Below are 23,153 nucleotides of genomic sequence, written 5' to 3' on the forward strand. Positions count from 1 at the left end.
AAACACACGTCAGGAAGATAAGGAAGTTAGGAACAAAGAAAAAATCTACTTATCATGTGAGAATGACGCAATTAGACTTCTTTAACAATTATCAACCATGAGAAGTTATAAAATTAAAAATAAAAAAGTAAAACATAAATGTAATAAAACAAGATAACGGATGTAGCACATTAAAAATGCACTTTAGCATTAAATTTGTCTTTAACCATTAACTTAGACTTTCCAAGTAGGTAGCATTCTTTCCTATGTAGCATTTTTTTCCCATGCTTTATGGTGCTCAATGCACACCAGATGCTACTACTATCATTAATTAATTAATTAAGAACGTCTGGGTGAAGTAACTGAAAGAGTTAAAGTAGACCGAATCCATCCATGGGGGATAACATTGGCTACTAGAGTGTGAGAATCATCTCTCACTTCTTCAATTCACTCATGTTCAGCTTCCTTGAATTCAAACAAATCCTATCACAACTAAAGGAGATGACCATTTTTTTTTAAATTAAATTCATAATATCACCAACCACAAAACAAGCACAAGAAAGTAGCGCAAGACCTAACTTGCTTCTAATTTATACAAGTGGTGCTTTGGCCCTGTTTTCCCACTTCCTTCACCACATTATAAATAAACAAACCTAAAAGCATTCAAAGACGCCAAGAAGTATTAACGAATTAGTGCTTGATCAGCTAAATTACTTCCAATATATGTTCCGTAAATAGTATGAATAAAAAATATTGAACAATATAATATCGACAATCTGAGCAAAAATTCATGGTCATTTCATAAAGCAAAGATGGCATAATGCTCAATAAGAAAATCGGCAAAGATGTCAATTGATTGGAAATAATTTTTTTTACATCATATCCACATGATCTAGCTCCTGGGTTTCTAAAACATTGTAATACAATATAAAATTTGTGGTTCAAACAATTACTACTTGACCCAGTTATGTCATCAAAAATTGACATATTTTAAATGTTTGTTAACACCAGGAAAAGCAAGGGAAAACAATGTCATGTCCACAATCATATAAAGGTAAAATGGCCATTGTTAATACAGATGGCAAGGAAGCAATTTGACCAATCTCAAACAAGAAACTATGAGCAAATAAGGTTCAAAGGAAAAGTAAAATCACATAATAAATAAATGAATTAATCAGTAAAACTAAAAAGAAAAAAAAAACATAAAAACTTAAAGATCAATGAAGATAAGAAAATGACAATATAATTTATAGCCTAATACTGAAAATTAAACAGTTAGGAAAACATCCACTCCCCCACTCAAGCTATACAATAAACTATTGAAAAACTTAATCAAGAAGTTATCTAGGAAAATCAATAAGACGAATAAAACATCATTTAAAAAAAGAACAATAAGTAATTTGAGAATCATTGTGCACCACCATTTGTGAGGTGAATAAGATAAAGACTTGCATAATCTAGTCATAAAGAAAAGGATATGATTAGGCATGCCTAAACAAATTACCAACATTGAAAACACTATAAATTAAAAACAAAAAGAATTGTAAAATACATATGTCTACAGAGAATCATAAGAAAAGAACCATAAAAAAATATTCCGAATAGGGCATATTACTTCGACCGCGGCACATTAACCCCCACTAAACCATTTACCTTGTTCTTGAGCATTAATCCACAATTCACAAGCAGGTAGCATTTTCTTCCACAATTTACAGTGTTCAGCATAGCAAATACTGCTGCCATCACTGTCTAATTAAGCGGCATTAGCTCATCGCTAATGGTTAGGCAAAAGAATTCAAAAAGCAGACCCACTCCTCTAACTATTGGCTGATAATGTCTCAGAAACTTCTTCCGCTTCTTCATTTTCTCCTATTCCCTCATTGATTGTAACTCAACTCAACAAACCTTTATAAACAGGACCAAATGGCCATCCTTTAAAAAATTTCAATTCATAAAAATCACTAATTCACGAAACAAATACAACAACTAACACTAAACCTAATTTGTTCCACTTGACAGAAGTTGGGATTTACCCATTCTTTCCTACTTCCTTCACCGCATTATCAATCTAAGAGCATTCCTACTGCACCTAGATGTATTAAAAAGTTAGTTCTTGATCAGCATAAATACTTCTATTCTAAGCACTGTAAACAACACGAACAAAAAACATTTAATAAATAAGATGCACGATCTACGAGAAATGTCATAGTCATTTCAGAAAGCGCACATAGCATTGTCAGTATCACACCATACATATAACATAAACAAAACAAAATAGGCCTTAGTTCATTATTTAACAACTGAGACAAGAACAACATTGGGGGTCCACATCAGTTGCAACTTCTTCAGAAGGATGCAGATGTAGTCCCTCACAAGCAAAAGACTTCACTTCTTATCTCCTCTGCTTTTTCATGCAACATCAAGTGAAAAAAGAAAATTACTTATAAACACAAACCACAACAATATATTGCAGATAAAAAATAAATATCAACAGACAGCAATATCACCTAGTGCTGTTGGGTGGTGTCTGGCTAGGCGGTCGAGTTTCTTCTTCCTCAGAGGGTGAAGATGGCTCTCCTAGATGATTCCCACCATGAATATGCATTAACAAAATTTCTTAGCTGTACTCTTATTCTAATAACAGAAAAGACAAACATAAAGACTGGGAAAAACTTTCAAGCTTATATAAGCTTAACCCACATCAAATGCAGGTTGTGCTTAGGGTGCAGTTGATGGCTGAACCTGAGGTGGAAAATGAAGCAAGGGAGTTGGCCGTGGTGGTGGGCTCAAATGTGGCTGCGTCAGCTTGATCAACAAAATTATCATCCCCATCCACATCATCATCCATAGAAGCATCAGTTTCCAGAGACAGGCATGGGGGAAGCCCCACCCTCCGCAACAACAATTCTGCCTGTCAGGAAACAAAATAAAACAAAGCATTAGTTGCATGCAGATCCATACTTCAGTTGACAAATGTCTCAAAAAATTTTCTGAGGCAAGAATTTTCCATCAATCATGCAACTTGTAATAAATTTCATGGCAAAATTTGGACACAATAATGGAAGAAAGACAACTAACAGGTATGTGTTCACAATAGACACCAGTCAGGGCATTTTTTTGCCAAAGGAAATAAATGAAATATTAAAAAAAAACCCCAGTTACCAAATCAAGAAAGCACATACAAATCATCAAACTCAATTGGTCAAAAAATCAAATGACAAAATGAAACCAAAACCCTAACCTAAAAATAAAAAAAGATAATTTCACATTAAGATCATTAAACTCGTCAGATCAAGAAGACAAATAATAACACAAAACAAAAACCCTAACGACAAAAAATATTAATAATAATAATACTCTAAAGAGAGATCACATCAAATCAAGATTGGCGTGGAGCATCTCCCTGCCAGCCTCCAGGTTCTCGTCAACGATAGCCTGCAAAACCGATTCCCAAATCATCAGAAATCTTAACGAAGAGAGCATTAAAAAAAAAAAAAAAATGGAAGAAATGAGAACCTTGACACTGTGCATCATCTCCATGAGCTGACCTAGGGATGGAAGTCAAGCAGGAAATCATTGCCGGAGCCCGGGGGAACGCTAGGCCGGCACCTTCTCGTTTCTCTTTGAAGCGTCTTCTCTTCCGGCGTTCAACGGGGAGTTGAACTACTAATTATATATCTCTGTCAGAAAACTGTTAACGGATCGGGTCCACTTCGGAGCTTCGCTGGGCGCAGCATATAGACCCGAATCCGAAATGACAACGTTTTACATCCTGCCCTACATTTACGAATCGGGTCTACATATATTTTTTTTTTTTTTGTTAAAAATTGTCCAACAAAATGATAAATTGGTTTCTAAGATATAAAAAAAAATTTCGGAAAAAACTCCCCACATAAAGATGTTCTTATGATTCCGGATGCATTTTATTGGAAATAGTTTATTACCGTATTTAGTTGTCATAGTAATTAATTTGTTAAAATATAAAAAATTATAAGATTACTATAGTAATTCAAAATAGACACCAAATTTGATGGTAATAGAATTACCACTTTCTTGGTAATTTTTATAAGTTGGTAATGTGATATTACCATTCACATTACCACCGGTGCAATGCCAAACGTGATAATATTTTCAGATTACCACGTAACACGAGTTATCTTTCTACATTACTGAAAACCAAACGCCCCTTAAACCTAACAAATATAAAATTGAAAGAAAATTTCAAATTTATTGACGTAAAAATTAAAAAAAAAATCTTCAAAAGATTCTATTTTGTTTTTAAAATTTATTTTAGAACAAGTAAAACTTTAAATATATTTTTAAATTTTAAAAAGAGTTTTATGAGGCAAAGTGATAAAAAAACAGTTGTAATGCATGGTTGAAATAAAATAATAAATATTATATAAAAATAAATAAATAATTTTTTACAAAAATATTCTTGGCGCACATTTTACCTGTAGTAATCAATCCGAAAAGTAGTAATTATTTAGATACCCTACGAAAACCAAAAATATATATACTTGGATCCGTTTCAAAATGATATAAGCACAAAAGCCATAGCAGAACATAAGGGTAAAAATGCTTCTCCATGGTAAAGTTTATCCAAATTTATCCAAATCCAATTACATAATCACAGAGACGTCAGACCTTCAAGGCTTCAACAAATAAATATATATTTGTGGTCACAAAAACAGAAGATATCTCTCTTACATGAATTGCACAGTATAAAATAGGAAACCTGATAAAAGGGGGTTAAAAATAAAATAAAATCTCCAGGAACAAATCTTCTTCAACAATACAAACATTTATGCTTTGCCAATCTTTCTAAGATCATAAGACCGATAGACGCAATAAAAGAATAAATACACATTCATTTTCAACTAATTTATAGCTAATATAATATGAGTTTCAATATGATACTTTGCCAGATGGTCTAAATTCTCATGATATCCCAGCCAAGCTCGGTTGATGAATAATGGCTTGCTGCGACATGTACAAAAACCTGGACATTTTCAGTGTTCTACACAATACAGAGAGAGATTAACAAGTTTTCGAAATGTCCACAACACCAATCACCGGCTGCATTGTTGATGAAAGTTGTCTACCTGCATTATTTGAAGATTCATTGTACTTAAATCAATTCAAGGTATCCAGTTCAACTTACCTGAACAGATTTTGTTCAATTTGCTTCAGGGCGATATATCTGTCCACGACGTCAGTTTCTTTTGCAATTCCAGCACATTTCTTGCAATATGTCCGTCCATGCATCTCTCAGTACATTACTCTTTGCAGAGCAATCCACTTGTCTGTAGTTTGATTTTGGAAATAGTGGCTCTTATTCAAGGGCAGACACAGCAGGATCAGCATTTTTTATCGTCAGAAATTTGGCTAGTTTAAAAATCAAGCTACAGCATCTGGCATTGTTAGACCAGATCATTTCAACAAAAAAGCTTGATAGAGATAACATTCTATCAACCTCATCAGAAGATCTGCATTGATAAAAACACGAAGATCAACATCAACAAATACAGAAACCAAGTGTACAAATCAAGCTTTAGTTCAATAACTTACTGATTACTATTTGACATGTCCCCATAATCCTATATGATGGTAATCATATAACAATCGAGACCAATCCAAAACATTCCTTTATGGCAAAAAATGTCTTAAAGTTCCTTAACTTTGATAATGCCATTGGGGTGGACATTGCGCACAGTAAGTATGGCAATCTGAATTTCTGGTTGGATTCTGCTCCTCCCAATTGCTCACGGGCTTTTCGTAGTCTCTGCAGAACCGCTTCTATCTTGAAACCTTTTTGTTGGATCAATACTGTTAACCCTTTCCATACCTCTTTTCTTTTTGATCCATGGCTTTTTGATGTGCCCGTTGCTTTTAAACCAACCTTTCTGAATGTAAACTCTGATTTCCAAACTATCAATATGATTGATTTGATCTATGATGGCATTTTGAACATACAGAATATAAGATCTTTCTTTGGTGATAACTTGAACCACCTGATCTCCACTCTTGGTTCTATTGATGTCGAAGGCACTAATCACTGGGTTTCAAGCCCTAAATCTTCCTGCATCAGTATCTCTTCAGTGGTTTTTCTCCGCTTAAATCATAACGCCTTCTTGTCTGAGCATTGGTTGGGTTGGAGCAAACTCTGGAAAATTGAAGTCACCCCTTGTATCAAGCACTTTATCTGGCTTCTCCTCCATGGCAAAATCTCTACTACTGATTATCTCAGCAGCAGCATCAACCTGGGTCCCAGAAGTTTGTGTATCCTTTGTAATATTGAAATGGAATCTGCTGACCATATGTTTTACCATTGCAGCAAAGCTCAAATTGCTTGGAGTATTCTTAGGGCCAATATTGGTCTGAGCCTTTACTTCTCTGACAGCATTAGCTCTGGAGCTTGGATAAGTGATTACAATCTTCCTATATTTACTGTTTCTCTTATTTCTGCAATTATATGGTTTCTGTGGAAAGCTCGTTGTGAAGCCATCTTCAAAAACATCACCCATAATTTCCCCCTGATTATTAACAGAGCTATTGCTCATGCTGAATTCATTCAAGAAGATACAAACCTTTGTGAAAAGCGCCCACTCCTCACCAACTTCAATCATTCCGAAGGCCTCTTCCTTTTCTCCACTGCAAATTGGAACTCTGTCAGAGAGATAGGGTATACTGTTTTTTTATTTCAAACTCCAATTGCCACGTTTCCATTGCAGGTTGCTCTGCTTTCCCTGCTGACTCAACTCTTGCTGCTGAGCTCCATGCCATAGCAATTTCTTTGCGCACTGTTGCTGAAAGGCAGTTAAAACATTCAGTACATTTTCACCAGCAATCCGGAAATCCCCAACTTGATTAAATCCAACAGAAATCTGATCCTATGACGATTGTCTCATGTGATTCTGAGTGTCAAGCTTCTCATTGAGAATGCGGGAAACCAAAACATCATTGGCATACCCAGAAATTGGATGGATCCTAACACTAAGCTTGTTGTTTCAGGAGCCAACATTCATGCTCTTAATCTATTCTTGTCTGGTCGCGATCTCCTTAGATGGGTCATGAAGAGCTTTTGTAATTTTGGTTTCATCTTTTAGTTTAGCTTTCCTGTTGTTTTTGTGTATTTGTACTTTCTTTCAATAAAGCAGCTACAGCTTGATCATTACTTTCCACAGGCAGGTATGGGGGGAGCCCCACACAGATCAGCATCAACATTGCCTGTGATAAAACAAAGACATAACATGAGTTGCTTATGAATCCATGCTTCAGATGAGAAATTCCTCCCCTTTTCCTCACTACTATATGTGAACCATATGACTTTTAAATCATGCAACTTGTCCTGAATTTCAGGCAGAACACAACAAAAAAGAAATGGAAGAAAAATACCTTAATGGCCTATGTTCAAGATAGATACCAAGCAGCAGTTCTATTCTAACAGAATGAAATGGGAACATTAAGCAAATGGTATTTTGCATGCGCTACTCTATAACAGCATTATATATACAGAAACTTGAGCGGGCCAATCATATACACATGCAAGCAAATATGGTGGAAACCCACAACAAGAAACTTCAAAATTATCAACAATTTGCATAATGCTTAGGTCATCAAGTTATCAACATCAACTTCTGGAATCTTCATGCCTAAATGAAACAGATCGGGCCTAAAATAGTCATACACAGTTAAATATCAAACAAGCTACCCAAGATTGATGCAAAAAATCAAACAGTATATCCATAGGAAGGGTTTCTACATCATAGTTACCAGAAACCCGATCCAAGTAGCTAGACAGGTAGGGATACAAGAAACTTCTATTGTATTGATACCATCAGTTATATAAAATATGTATTGTATCGATACTTATATAAAATATATACAAAATTATAAAACTTTAATATTAATTCGAAAGAAAAAGATGTTCTTAGATTACTAAATAGATCCAGAAGCGCATAAGCATAACATTTAATAACAAACGACTATTATAATTAAAGTTATAAAAATAATTAAGCAAACTTCAAAGAACTAATTTTATTGCAATTTTGAAGTATATATAGATTATAATTTTATGTAATAAAATTTTATATTAGATAATAATTTAAAAACTTATACTAGATTTAAAAAAAAATAGCAATTTTATCTATAACAACTTTTAAAACCTAATCAATTATAGCATTATCTATAACTATTTAAAAAAACAAATTAGATAGATTTTTATAAAATGTATGGTTAATTAATTTTGATACGCCCCCTTTCATCGTCTCAGGTCGATCAATCCGGAACAAACTCTGATTGAGTACAAGCGATCGAAGATCTATGGGAGCCTTAACGAATCTGGTAACCATGTTCTGCATCAATAACACCTCCAAATCGACCTCCAAAATCACTCCATCAAAAAATTGATTTTTTTGTTCACACAAGATAACAAAAGGAAAGATCACAAATTAAAGAAATTATCTTTCAAAGCTGAAAACTTTCCCCAAGAAGCAATCAAAAAATCAAACAAAAAAAGATAACAGAAACACTAATCAAACAAGAAACGCAAGAGGAAAAACGTATACCCGACTGAAAGACCTAGCCAACTCAGGGAACGCTCCGAAGATCTCCATTGCTTCTTGCGGGTTTTGATCAATTAGCACCTGCAACATCATCTAAAAAAATCAAAACTCTTGCAGAGAATCAACAAAGAAGCAGAAGGTGGTGAGGGGAATTGATCAATATAAAAAAAAAATCAAAACTCTTCCAGAGAATCAAAAAAAAAAGCAGAAGGCGATGAGGGGAATTGATCAATACCTTAAGCTGGCTGGTCACCCGGAAAAGTAGCAAGAACATTTCACGAACATCGTCGCCTAGGGGAGGCTGCGATGCCATGCTTGCTGCTTTGGTCTCTCTACGAGAACAATGAGGTGGGTCGGTTCATACTCGGGGTAATACACCAACAACCCCGGATCCAAATCTGAATCCAAAACCAAATTTTTTAAATAAAATCATATAAGTAAACAAAATTGAGATTTATATATATAGATTCAAAACTCACAAGTCAAATTAAATGCAAGGCATTACTTTATAATCAATGTAGAATAAATGAAATACTTTTTCTCTCTTATAAATAAATTAATAAATAAACATATATTTATATATTCTAAATAACTAACATTATCCATACATACTTTTGCATGTGTTTGTAGAATTAAAAAACCCACTTATATTTCACTCTCTTGGCTTGTTATTTCTCTGTTGTTTTCTGCCCACAGAAACACATAATTTCAAACATGCCAACAAAATCCATCAGTTTCTCATGAAGTTGCATCATATCCAAGAATCAGACTACACAAGTTATCAAGTTCAACTTACCAAACGAGATTTTATATGCTTTGCTTAATGGTGACATATCTGGGGTCCAAGCCCAATATCCCCCGCAATTCCAGCGCCTTTCTTGGTATGTGTACATGCATCTATAAGCTCTTTACTCTTTGCAGAGGAATCCATTTGTCAGGCAATTTCATTTTGGAGATAGCTGTGTTCTTATTTAACAGCAAAACACACAGAAGATTACAAGATTTGAAACAGTAACTTCGTCAGCATCTCTACAAGGAGAATGAAAATTGTAAATCAAAATGCAACATCTACCACAGTTCATTTCAACAAATGCATGGAAACATTTTATCAACCTTATCAACAGAAGATCTGCATTGATAGAAAGAATGCTCAACTACAACAACCACAAAAGCCAGGTTTACAAAGCAGGGTTTCGTGTAATATGTCATATGGATTTCTCACCATCAGCATAAAATGGCTGTTTTACCTAACTCCTTTGTTAAGTTGGCAGGAGATTGATCTACTCCAGTTACCAAATCAAAAAAGCACATACCAATCATCAAACTCAATTGGTCAAAAAATCAAATGACAAAATGAAACCAAAACCCTAACCTAAAAAAAAAAGATAATTTCACATTAAGATCATTAAACTCATCAGATCAAGAAAAATAATAACACAAAACAAAAACCCTAACGACAAAAAATATTAATAATAATAATAACCTAAAGAGAGATCACATCAAATCAAGATTGGCGCAGACTAGCATCTCCCAACGATAGCCTGCAAAACCGATCCCCAAATCATCAGAAATCTTAACGAAGAGAGCATTAAAAAAGAAAAAAAATTGGAAGAAATGAGAACCTTGACACTGTGCATCATCTCCATGAGCTGACCTAGGGATGGAAGTCAAGCAGGAAGTCATTGCCGGAGGCCGGGGGAACGCTAGCCGGCGCCTTCTCGTTTCTCTTTGAAGCGTCTTCTCTTCCGGCGTTCGACGGCGAGTTGAACTACTAATTATATATCTCTGTCAGAAAACTGTTTAACGGATCGGGTCCACTTCCGAGCTTCGCCATCCGAATCCGAAATGACAACTTTTTGCATTCTGCCCCCTCCCACCCATTTACGGATCGGGTCTACAATGTTAAAAATTGTTTAACAAAATAATAAATTTGTTTCTGAGATATAAAAAAATTTAGATAAAAACTCTCCATATGAAGATGTTCTTATGATTCCTGAAGCATTTTAAACCCAACAAATGTAAAAGGGAAAGAAAATTTCAAATTTATTTACGTTGAAATTAAAAAAAAATTTCTTCAAAGGATTCAATTTTGTTTTTAAAATTTATTTTAGAGCAAGTAAAACATCAAATATATTTTTAAATTTTAAAAAGAGTTTTATGTGGCAAAGCAATAAAAAATAACAGTTGTAATACATGGCTGAGATAAAATAATAAATATTATATAAAAATAAATAATTATATATATATATATATATATTCGTGGCACACATTTTACCTGTAGTAATCAATCTGAAGAGTAGTAATTATTTAGATACCCTATGAAAACCAAAAAACATATATACTTGGATCCATTTCAAAATGATATAAGCACAAAAGCCATAGCAGAACATAAGGGTAAAAATGCTTCACATGGTATGGTTTATCCAAATTTATCCAATCCAATTAAATAATCACAGAGACGTCAGACCTTCAAGGCTTCAACAAATAAATATATATTTGTGGTCACAAAAACAGAAGATATCTCTCTTACATGAATTGCACAGTATAAAATAGGAAACCTGATAAAAGGGGGGTAAAAAAAATAAAATCTCCAGGCACAAATCTTCTTCAACAATACAAACATTTATGCTTTGCCAATCTTTCTAAGATCATAAGACCGATAGACGCAATAAAAGAATAAATACACATTCATTTTCAACTAATTTATAGCTAATATAATATGAGTTTCAATATGATACTTTGCCAGATGGTCTAAATTCTCATGATATCCCAGCCAAGCTCGGTTGTTGAATAATGGCTTGCTGCGACATGTACAAGAACCTGGACATTTTCAGTGTTCTACACGATACAGAGAGAGATTAACAAGTTTTCGAAATGTCCACAACACCAATCACCGGCTGCATTGTTGATGAAAGTTGTCTACCTGCATTATTTGAAGATTCATTGTACTTGAATCAATTCAAGGTATCCAGTTCAACTTACCTGAACAGATTTTGTTCAATTTGCTTCAGGGCGATATATCTGTCCGCCACCTCAGTTTCTTTTGCAATTCCAGCACATTTCTTGCAATATGTCCGTCCATGCATCTCTCAGTACGTTACTCTTTGCAGAGCAATCGACTTGTCTGTAGTTTGATTTTGGAAATTGTGGCTCTAATTCAAAGACAAACACAACAGGATCAGCATTTTTTATCATCAGAAATTTGGCTAGTTTAAAAATCAAGCTACAGCATCTAGCATTGTTAGACCAGATCTTTTCAACAAAAAAGCTTGATAGAGATAACATTCTATCAACCTCATCAGAAGATCTGCATTGATAAAAACACGAAGATCAACATCAACAAATACAGAAACCTTTATTAAAAACAAATACAGAAACCAAGTGTACAAATCAAGCTTTTAGTTCAATACCTTGTTGATTTCTAACAGCGAGCGAAAGAAGATTTCACTCTTTTTCAGGTGATATATGCAAAAGCACAAGAGAATGCATCAGTAAACGAAGTTATTTAGCTCAATGAACCACTGATGCATGCCACTGGTCATCTGTCAAGAAAGCATTGGTGGCAGCCCTGGCATAAGTTAGAAAGCACTGTTTTTTCCTGGAGCCTAGGTGCCCATGGTGATCTTCTATGTTGCAAGGAGTTCGTAAAGTTGAACTTCAAAGTTGGATGTATGGAGTTACACTTGCCTGCATGATACATACATGTTGAAGTAAGGAGTTCATTCAAATCCATGGTTATTTGCCAAAAAGATAAAAAGCCACCACTACAGACAAAATACAAGTCAGTTCAAGTTCATCAACCATTATAACCAAACAAATTTGTTCGCTTACATAATAAAACTAATCCATGCCGGTTAATGAATAGAAATTAAAAATTAAGGGTCACTATGAATGTTGTTAAATGCCAAGAAAACCAGTGAATCCGCGAATTAAACTTAAGCCATAACATATTGGTAAGAGACAGATAAATATAAACAAAAATACTAAAGACAGAAAAACTACGTCATAAGAAAACCTGGGAGTTTAACCTGTTTCTTAGATGGAATTTTATCTCAGTCAATAGAACTTCTTGTACTAGAATGTTCAACAAGAAAAAAATGCATAAACATGCATATACATTTACAAATCCAGAGGTTAGCTCTCTAGATTTCACAAGTGTAATTTTAAAGTTAGTGATTCAAATAATTGTTTTTTTTTTAACTAAAGCATGTTTTTAAAATAATCAAAATGTTTCTGCATTTCGAATTGTTTGATGACATGAACAAAGGGAAATATCTGCCATGATTTCACCTCTACAATCAAAAGTAGATGAGATATGTACTGTGTATTAAGAGGCCAGTGACTAACTGTGAAATAAACACAATGAACAAGATTCAAAAATCATGAACATCATAAATAAATAACTTAGTGGAGTTTAAAAAGACTTCAAAAAGTTTAAAAGATTGCCGGAGAAGATAAGAAAAGGACAAAAACAATATATAGCTTAAAAATATGAAAAGAAAAATGAAGAAGTTGGGAAAATGGAAAAGATGAACAATTGACCCTCCTAAATCATTCAAAAAGATCAATCAAGAAGTTAACATGGACATCAATATGAAAGCGGACAAGATGAATATGATAAATACAAGTAACCTAAATCAAGACAATAACTTACACAAAATAGGGAAAACAAACAAACAAACAAAAGAAACAGTTAGGAACAGTGAGTATCAGTAATGTGAACAAGACAAAAACTCATAATTGAAATTAAACATCTAGATGCATTTTTTAGGCCCTTTAAACAAATGATCATAATTGAGAAAACTATTAAAGACAATCAAAAAAGAATTACAAAATCTACATGCAAACCAAAATAGTAAAATATCATTAGAAGAAAGGAAAATTATGTGGCCATATGGTAATAGAAGATACCAAACGAATAGCAGATACATTGAATGGAGCATATTAACCATGTACTTAGGTGCTTCCAAGATTTGTCGTTTTCAATTCTTAGCATAGACTACTTTAGTCATTAATTAATTAAGGGGGTGTTTGCCCATGGTGAATTGTTAACTAAAATAATTTTCAATAAGCAGATCCACTCTAAAAAATTTTGCCTATTAATTTGTGAGAAAGTATTTCCACATTTCTGTTAACTCCCTAAAAACAAAAAAAATTTGAACTGGGGGAATGAGCATTCTTTGAAAAAAAAATTTTCATTTTATAAATATAGCTCACCGTAAAATAAAAAAAAGTAACACAGCCTAAGTCGAGTCCATTTTATAGAAATGGCGCCTTACCCTTGATTTCAACTTCCCTCACTGCATCACAGATAAACAAGCAAGACCAAAGAGCATTTCTATAGCACCACGACTATTCGCAAGGTAGTGGTCGTTCAGCACAAGTAATTCTATTCTAAATTTACGTGAACAACATAAATAAATAAATAAATAAACATTCAACAAATAAGACGAACAATCGAAAAGAAAATTCAGCCATTTGTTGTTAACTTTTGGTTCAAAGTTATAAATTTTTAAGAAACTTCTTCTACTTCTCGATTGGTCTCATTTGTGGTTGACTGACTTCAAACAAAACCCGACTAAACTCGGGGAATGTCAACTTTAAAAATTTGTTCTATTTCCGTAAAGGCAATTTACTGGACTAGAATGTTCAATCAGAAAATGGGCAAAGATGGTACTAGCATTGGACATTGTTTTATTTGCACAATCAAGTCCCTAGATTTCTGAAATATTGCAATATATATATATATATATAGAATCATTACTATTTGACATGTCCCCATAATCCTATATGATGGTAATCATATAACAATCGAGACCAATCCAAAACATTCTTTTATGGCCAAAAATGACTTTAAGTTCCTTAACATCGATAATGCCATTGAGGTGGACATTGCACACAATAAGTATGGCAATCTAAATTTCTGGTTAGATTCTGCTCCTCCCAATTGCTCATGAGCTCTTTGTGGTCTCTGCAGAACCACTTCTATCTTGAAACCTTTTTGTTGAACCTTTCTGAATGTAAACTCTGATTTCGAAACTATCAATATGATTGATTTGATCTCTGATGGCATTTGGAACATACAGAATATATGATCTTTCTTTGGTGATAACTTTAACCACCTGATCTCCACTCTTGGTTCTATTGATGTCAAAGGCACTAATCATTGGGTTTCAAACCCTAATTCTTCCTGCATCAGTATCTCTTCCGTTTAAATCATAATGCCTTCTTGTCTGAGCATTGGTTGGGTTGGAGCAAACTCTCGAAAATTAAAGTCACCCCTCGTATTAAGCACTTCATCTGGCTTCTCCTCCATGGCAAAATCTATACTACTGATTATCTCAGCAGCATCAACCTAGGTCCCAGAAGTTTGTGTATCCTTTGTAATATTGAATTGGAATCTGCTGACCATCTGTTTTACCATTGCAGCAAAGCTCAAATTGCTTGGAGTATTCTTAGGGCCAATATTGGTCTGAGCCTTTACTACCCTAACAGCATTAACTCTGGAGCTTGGATCAGTGATTACAATCTTCCAATGTTTACTGTTTCTCTTATTTCTGCAATTATATGGTTTCTGTGGAAAACTCTTTGTGAAGCCATCTTCAAAAACATCATCCCTAATTTCCCCCTGATTGTTAACAGAGCTATTGCTAATAAAGAATTCATGCAGGAAGATACATACCCTAGTGAAAAGCTCCTACTCCTCACCAACTTCAATCATTCCGAAGGCGTCTTCCTTTTCTCCACTGCAAATTGGAACTCTGTCAGAGAAATAGGGTATACTGGTTTTTTTTATTTCAAACTCCAATTGCCACGTTTCCATTGCAGGTTGCTCTGCTTTCCTTGCTGACTCAACTCTTGCTGCTGAGCTCAATGCCATGGCAATTTCTTTGTGCACTGTTGTTGAAAGACAGTTAAAACATTCAGTACATTTTCACCAGCAATCCCCAACTTGGTTAAATCCAACAGTAATCCGATCCTATGGCGATTGTCTCCTATGATTCTGAGCGTCAAGCTTCTCATTGAGAATGAGGGAAACCCAAACATCATTGGCATACCCAGAAATTGGATGGATCCTGCCACTAAGCTGTACTTTCTTTATTTCAAACAAAAGAGGGCACCATACAGAAAACCTGCCCAACACAAATGGGGGACGGTATGAAAAACCTACAGAAACCTGCCTAATCACTAACGAGGATAAACATATGGCAAACCTTCGGGTAATTGAGCCCGAGGTAAAAATAAGATTGACAAGATCTAAAAAAGGGGATAACAAATCAATAAATTATTAAGCAAAGCTTATAAAAGAAATTTAAAAATAAATAAAGATAAGAAAAAGATAAAATCATTTAAAAAACAAAATAGAAAAATTAAAAAACAAAAAACAAAAACAAAAGCAATACACTCTATCTTGAGACTCCCTAATAAAACATATAAAAAGATAGATCAAACTCAATAAAAAGAATTGGGAAGAATGAATTATAACTATTTTTTTAAAATTAAAAAATAAGTACGAACATAAAATTGGCAAAAACCAAAGAAGCTAGATCTTAGAACCACAATATACACCACTGAGCAAGCTATATAGAATTGTCAAAAAAAAAACAAAATCACAAAACACACACGAGAGTGCGCGCACACACAAAATTACATCCAGATAAAACTTGGTTGCTACACATTAACCAAGTAATAAACCATTAGCCTTGCCCTTCAGCATTAACAAAGACTTCACCAGCAGGTAGCATTATTTTCCAAAATTTAAGGGTGTTCAACGCTTAGCACAGACAACCTCCAATGATTAATTAATTAAGAGGGTGTTTGCTAATATTGAAAGGTAAACTAACTTAAGGCATTCAATAAGCAAAACCACTCATTACCTTTCGGCTATTGGCAAGTGGCACGCTTCATCTCCCTCTTTAACAAAACCAATCTAACCCAAATATCACTAATCCCTAAACAAACACAGGTAACAACACCAAGCCTCATCTATTTCCGCTTTATAGAAGTTGGGATTTACCCAAGCTTTCCCATTTCCTTCACATCATTAAAAACTAACAAGACCTAAGGGCATCCCTATCACCACAAGATGTAATAATAAGTTAGTGCCTCATCAGCATAAATATTTATCAATCTAAGCTCTGTAGACAACATGAATAAAAAACACTGAACAAACAAGATGAACAGTCTAAACGAAAATTCATAGTCATTTCAGAAAGCAAAGATAGCATAACTGGTATCACAACATACACATATCATAAACAGAACGAAAATAGTCTAGTTATGGTTTTATTAACTGAGATTAGAACAATATGGGGGATCCACATGAATGGCAGCTTGTTCAAAAGGATGCAGATGCACTCCCCCTCACAGTCAAAACCTTCATTTCTTTCCACCTCTGTTTGTCAATGCAATGTCAGATGAGAAAAGAAAATTCTTATTAACACAATGCACAACCATATATTGCAAATAGAAAACATCAACAAAAAGAAATATCACCGAGTGCTCTTGGGTGGTGTCTGGCTAGGTGGTGGAGGCAGTTCTTCCTCAAGGGAAGAAGATGACTCTCCTAGATCATTCCCAGCCTGAATATTAATTAACAAAATTTCTTAGTCAATCTCTTCTTCTAATAAATGAAAAGAAAAACATAACCAGGAAATCATTTGAAGCTTATACAAACTTAACCCACATCAAAGACAGGTTCTGCTGCAGCTGCTCTTGGTGGCCGAACCTGTGGTCGAGCCATGGGAGCTGGCCTTGCTGGTAGGCCCAAAGGTGGCCGCGGCAGTAGCGGAGGATAAGCAGCTACAGCTCGATCATCAATTTCCACAGGCAGGTAAGGGGGGAGCCCCACACTGTGCAGCATCGACATTGCCTGTGATAAAATGAAGACACAAGTCACATAACATGAGTTGCTTGTAAATCCATGCTTCAGATGAGAAATTCCTCCACTTTTCCTGCCATATGACTTTTAAATCATGCAACTTGCCATGAATTCCATGGCAGATTGGAAGAATGATCTATGTTCAGGATAGATACCAAGCTGCCTTTTTGTGGCCAAAGGAAATATAATATATATATATATAACAGTTCTATTCGAAAAGAATGAAATGGGAACATTAAGCAAATGGTCTTTTGAATGCACTACTATATAACAGCATAACCTATACAGATACTTGAGCAGGGCAATCATATACACAAGCAGGTAAAGATGGTGAAAAGCCACAACAAGAAAATAAGATTCAGAACTTCAAAATTATCAACAATTTGCCCATCAAGTTATCAACATCAACTTCTGGAATCTTCACACATATATAAAACAGATCGGCACTAAAACAGTCATGCACAGTTAATAATCAAACAAGATACCATAGATTGATGAAAAAATCAAATAGTAAATCCATAGAAAGGACTTCTAGATCAATAGCACCACTGATTTCTTTGTTTAAACAGGATAACAAAAGGCAAGATCACAAATTAAAGAAATTAGCTTTCCAGGCAGAAAATTTCCCCCAAGAAGCAATCAAGAAACCAAACAACATCAGATAACCCAAACCCTAATCCATAGAAAGGACTTCTACATCAATAACACCACCAAATTGACCTCCAAAATCACTCTATCAAATAATTGATTTCTTTGTTTAAACAGGATAACAAAAGGCAAGATCACAAATTAAAGAAATTAGCTTTTCAGGCAGAAAATTTCCCCCAAGAAGCAATCAAGAAACCAAATAACATCAGATAACCCAAACCCTAATCCAAAGAAAGGACTTCTAGATCAATAACACCACCAAATTGACCTCCAAAATCACTCCATCAAATAATTGATTTCTTTGTTTAAACAGGATAACAAAAGGCAAGATCACAAATTAAAGAAATTAGCTTTCCAGGCTGAAAATTTCCCCCAAAAAGCAATCAAGAAACCAAACCCTAATCAAACTAGAAACACATGAGGGAAAATATACCCGACAGAGAGACCTAGCGATCTCAGGGAACGCCATTAAGATAGATATTGCTCTTTGTGGGTTCTGATTAATTAGCCCCTGCAACATCATCAAAAAAAAAAAAATCAAAACCCTTGAAGAAAAGCAACAAAGAAGCAAGAGGCGGCGAGGAGAATTGATCAATACCATCAGCTGGCTTGTCAACTGGAGAAGTTCCATGTACAATTCACGAAGGTTGTCACCGGGGGGAGGCCGCGATGCCATGCTTTCCGCTTGTCTCTCTTGGAAATCTCTCTTCGGACATTGGGGGCCGCGCACTGAGTATAAATACCTACAAGAAAACCGAGGTGGGTCGGTTCCAACACTTGGAGATTCGCTAATACATCAACAATCGGATCCAAATCCGAATCCGAAACCAAAATTTTTTAAATAGAATCATATATGTAAACAAAATTGAAATATATATATGAGCGATGCTATTTTTACAGAATAAATTTACCGAATAAGTTTCCCGAATGACGTGGATGCCCAACTTGTCATCCACATCCTCATCCACATCATTATTTTTTTTATATAAACTTCAAATCTGAACTTTAAAAATTCTTAAATACTTAAAATTTTTAAAAAAATTTAAAACTATATCTAAAAGCATAAACCCAAATACTACAAAATCTATACTCTAAAAATCTAAAAATTTAAACACTAAATAATAAATATTAAACCCTAAACTATAAACCCTAAACCTTAAATCCTATGCCCTAAACCCTAAACAAGACATCACAAACCCCCTTGTGATTTTTAGTTTAGGGTTTAGGGAGGGGTTTTCGGTTTATCATTTACATGTTTATCTTTTACGATTAAATGTTTAAATTTAAGATTTAGATAATAAAGAGAAATTAAATTTTTCTTTAAAAAAAATATAAAGAAAGAATGACTCGATAAAATATCATTACTCTATATATATATATAGATCCAAAACTCACAAGTCATTATTTTATGAGTGATGCTATTTTTACCGAATAGATTTCTCGAATGACGTGATGCCAACTTCCCATCCACGTCATTATTTTTTTATATAAACATCAAATTTAAAGCTTAAAATCCTTAAATTCTTAAAATTTTAAAAAAAAATTATAAAACTATATCTAAAATCTTAAACTCAAATACTACAAAATCTATATCTAAAAATTTAAAAACTTAAATTCTAAATAATAAACTTAAACCCTAAAATCATAAACCCTAATTCTTAAGCCCTAAACCCTAAAATCCTATGCCCTAAACCCCTAAACAATAAATCACAAGATTTACACTTTAGGGGTTTAGAGAGGAAGTTTTCGGTATATCATTTACGGATTTATTATTTATGATTAAATGTTTAAATTTAATATTTAGATAACAAAGAGATTAATTTTAAAAAAATAAAGAATGAATGACGTGGATGTTGACATGGATGCCAACTTGACATCCACGTCATTCGGGTATTAAATTTTTTTTTTTAAAAAAGAGATAAGTCAAAAAGGGCGTAAATACTTACATGGATGTCAACTTAACATCTACGTCATTCGGGATTCGGGAAACTTACTCGGGAAATCTATTCGGTATTTATAATCAATGTACAATAAATGAAACACTTTTTCCCCTTTTATAAATATATATATATATATATAAATACTTAACATTATTCATACATACCTTTGCCAGTTCTTGTAGAATAAAAAAAAAACCCACTTATATTTGAACTCTCTTGGCTTGTTATTTCTCTGTTGTTTTCTGTCCACAGAACTGCACAATTTCAAACATGCCAACAAAATCCATCAGTTACTCAAGAAGTTGCATCAACTCCAAGAATCAGACTACACAAGTTACCAAGTTCAACTTACCCAACAACATTTTATATGCTTCGCTTAATAGTGACATATCCGGGGTCCAGGCTCAATATTCCCCGCAATTCCAGCACCTTTCTATGTGTACATTCTATCAGCTCTTTACTCTTTGCAGAGGAATCCATTTGTCAGGCAATTTCCTTTTGGAGATAGCTGTGTTCTTATTTAACACCAAAACACACAGATGATTACAAGAATCAAAACAGCAACTTCACCAGCATCTCTACAAGGAGAATGAGAATTGTAGATCAAAATGCGACATCTACCACTGTGGGAACACTTCATTTCAACAAATGCATGGAAACATTTTAACAATCTTATCATCAGAAGATCTGCATTGATAGAAAAAAAAAACTCAACTACAACAACCACAAAAGCCAGGTTTGTAAAGCAGGATTTGGTGTAATATGTCAATGGATTTCTCACCATCAGCATAAAATGGCTGTTTTACCCAATTTCTTTGTTTAGTTGGCAGGAGATAGATCAACCCGGTGGTGAGGCTTACGACTTGCTGAAGGAGATTCCCCTCTATCAGTTATTATCTGCAATAAGTACAAGTGAAGACATCAGTCAAAGAAATCATTTGGTTCAATGAACCTCAGATGCCTGGCACAGAGGCCATCTTGCTAGAAGGCAGTGATGGTGGCCTTGGAAACCAAGCCAGAAGCAATGGTTTTTCCAATAGCCTGAATGCTCAGGTTCCAAGGAGTTCCCAGCTGAAACGCAAAAGTTGGCACCTATACTCAAAACTTCCCTGCATATTTGAGACATGTTGAAGGGAAGCATCTCACTCAAATCCATAGTGTCTTGAGACTACAAAATAAAAAATAAAAGCAAACCCACAATTGTTACCTTAATGATTAAATTTTCAATATAACTACAGATATTTGTTCCCATATACAATAAATCAATATGTGCCAATTGTCAGAAGATTAAGGAGCACCATGGAATTTTCTAGAATGCCAAGAAAATCTTTAAACCTGGGAGTTGAACATGGATAATAATATATTTGTGATACATATAAATGAAGAAAATAAAAAATGCATTACTTTGTGATAAGAAAAAGAGAGCTTAGTATTGTTTATTGGAAAAAGGTGTCTTCGATGCAATTTGTTCTATTTTATTCAAAGAATTTGCTATGTTAAAATGCTCGACATTTAAATGGGTAAAGATGATGTTATGATTGCAAATCATAGATTTTATATGCAAATAACTAATCATACTACGAGAAAGAACATAGGAAGTATTTGGAACTGTTTGTTTTAAAACAAGGAAATATGTAAATAATTTCACCCTTGCAACCATGCTCGGATGAGAAGGATAGTGTAATAATAAAAAAATTAAAACAAAAAAGACTCAAAAGATGAGGAATATCATCACATAATTAATAAAAATATATATATATATATATAAATAAAATAAAAGAATTAAAAATTTAAAATATAAATGAAGATAAGCAATGGTAAAAAAAATTATTATTATTATATTCTAAAAAAAAACAAATGTCAGGAAGATAAGGAAGTTAGGAACTAAGAAAGAATTATCATGTGAGAATGATGCAATTAGACTTCTTTAACAATTATCAAAATAAAAATAAAAATAAAGAGGTAAAACATAGATGTAACAAACAAGATAACGGAAATAGCACATTAACAATGCACTTCAGCATTAAATTTGTCTTTAACCATTAACTTAGACTTTCCAAGTAGGTAGCATTCTTTCCCATGTAGCATTTTTCCCCATGCTTTATAGTGCCCAATGCACACAGGAGGAAGTATTAAAAAATTAGTGCTTTGAACAACTAAATTACTTCCAATATATGTTCCGTAAATAGTATGAATAGAAAATGTTGAACAATATAATATCAACAATATGAGGGAAAATTCATGGTCATTTCATAAAGCAAAGATGGCATAATGCTCAATCAGAAAATCGGCAAAGATGCCAATTAATTGGAAATAACTTTTTTAGCATCATATCCACATGATCAAGCTCCTGGGTTTCTCAAACATTGCAATACAATATAATTTGTGGTTCAAACAATTACTACTTGACACAGTTACGTCATCAAAAATTGACATATTTTAAATGTTTGTTAACATGGGGAAAAGCAAGGGAAAACAATGTCATCTCCACAATCATATACAGGTAAGATGGTTATTGTGAATACCGATGGCAAGGAAGCGATTTGACCAATCTCAAACAAGAAACTATGAGCAAATATGTTTCAAAGGAAAAGTAATATCACATAATAAATAAATAAATTATTCAGTAAAACTAAAAAGAAAAATAAAATATAAAATATATAAACTTAAAGATCAATGAAGATAAGAAAATGAGAATATTAATTATAATCTTAGACAGAAAATTAAAAAGCTAGGAAAACAACCAATCCCCCACTCAAGCTATACAATAAACTATTGAAAAAGCTTAATCAAGAAGTTATCTAGGAAAATCGATAAGAAAAATAAAACATTATTTGTAAAAAGAACAATAATTTTTTGAGAATCATTGTGCACCACCATTTGCGAGGTGAATAAGATAAAAACTCGCATAATCTAGTCATCAAACAGAAAAAGATATGATTAGGCAGGCCTAAACAAATTACCAACATTGAGAAGACTATAAATTAAAAAAAAAAAAGAATTGTAAAATACATGTCCATAGAGAATCATAAGAAAAGAACCATAAAAAAGTATTCCGAATAGGGCATATTACTTTGACCGCGGCACATTAACCCCGCACTAAACCATTTACCTTGTTCTTGAGCATTAATCCACACT

The 23,153-nt window shown here is 33.7% G+C and overlaps 2 protein-coding genes across 4 annotated transcripts; both read right to left on the reverse strand.

Moving 5' to 3' along the window:
* Positions 1-34: 34 nt before the first annotated feature.
* Positions 35-3,658, reverse strand: LOC120280635. Of its 2 annotated transcripts, none has more exons than XM_039287521.1 (5): positions 3,496-3,658; positions 3,353-3,414; positions 2,722-2,890; positions 2,487-2,556; positions 35-2,383 (listed from the first exon to the last, which is right to left on the reverse strand). In XM_039287521.1, the coding sequence occupies exons 1-5, from the start codon at positions 3,517-3,519 to the stop codon at positions 2,349-2,351; spliced, it is 360 nt and encodes a 119-aa protein (XP_039143455.1). In that variant the 5' UTR covers positions 3,520-3,658; the 3' UTR covers positions 35-2,348. The 2 variants fall into 2 exon arrangements, with proteins under 2 accessions (XP_039143455.1, XP_039143456.1); XM_039287522.1 differs by having other exon boundaries at positions 35-2,380; positions 3,496-3,649.
* A 7,557-nt stretch (positions 3,659-11,215) lies between these two features.
* On the reverse strand, positions 11,216-21,740 carry LOC120280634. Of its 2 annotated transcripts, XR_005542376.1 has the most exons (9): positions 20,368-21,740; positions 20,180-20,269; positions 18,674-18,818; positions 18,509-18,586; positions 17,233-17,418; positions 17,043-17,128; positions 16,841-16,941; positions 11,957-12,233; positions 11,216-11,853 (listed from the first exon to the last, which is right to left on the reverse strand). XR_005542376.1 is itself a non-coding variant. In XM_039287520.1 (8 exons), exons 4-8 carry the CDS (start codon positions 18,749-18,751, stop codon positions 16,926-16,928), a joined length of 444 nt encoding a protein of 147 aa, XP_039143454.1. In that variant the 5' UTR covers positions 18,752-18,818; positions 20,180-20,269; positions 20,368-20,702; positions 20,797-21,740; the 3' UTR covers positions 16,755-16,925. The 2 variants fall into 2 exon arrangements, 1 of the variants encoding a protein (XP_039143454.1); XM_039287520.1 differs by lacking the exons at positions 11,216-11,853; positions 11,957-12,233 and having other exon boundaries at positions 16,755-16,941; positions 20,368-20,702; positions 20,797-21,740.
* Between the last annotated feature and the right edge of the window lie 1,413 nt (positions 21,741-23,153).

This window comes from Dioscorea cayenensis, chromosome 17 (assembly GCF_009730915.1).
Source record: "Dioscorea cayenensis subsp. rotundata cultivar TDr96_F1 chromosome 17, TDr96_F1_v2_PseudoChromosome.rev07_lg8_w22 25.fasta, whole genome shotgun sequence".
NCBI lineage: Eukaryota > Viridiplantae > Streptophyta > Magnoliopsida > Dioscoreales > Dioscoreaceae > Dioscorea > Dioscorea cayenensis.

Excerpts from the sequence above, each read along its gene's own strand:
- LOC120280634 (XM_039287520.1), bottom strand. The coding sequence starts at position 18,751 with ATGGCATCGCGGCCTCCCCCCGGTGACAACCTTCGTGAATTGTACATG. Across the intron at positions 18,587-18,673 it reads AGTTGACAAGCCAGCTGATG|GGGCTAATTAATCAGAACCC; the intron begins GTATTGATCAAT and ends ATGATGTTGCAG. Across the intron at positions 17,129-17,232 it reads CAGCAGAACCTGTCTTTGAT|GCTGGGAATGATCTAGGAGA; the intron begins GTGGGTTAAGTT and ends ATTAATATTCAG.
- LOC120280635 (XM_039287521.1), bottom strand. The coding sequence starts at position 3,519 with ATGGAGATGATGCACAGTGTCAAG. Across the intron at positions 2,557-2,721 it reads TGCTTCATTTTCCACCTCAG|GAGAGCCATCTTCACCCTCT; the intron begins GTTCAGCCATCA and ends GGAATCATCTAG. Across the intron at positions 2,384-2,486 it reads ACACCACCCAACAGCACTAG|CAGAGGAGATAAGAAGTGAA; the intron begins GTGATATTGCTG and ends TGCATGAAAAAG.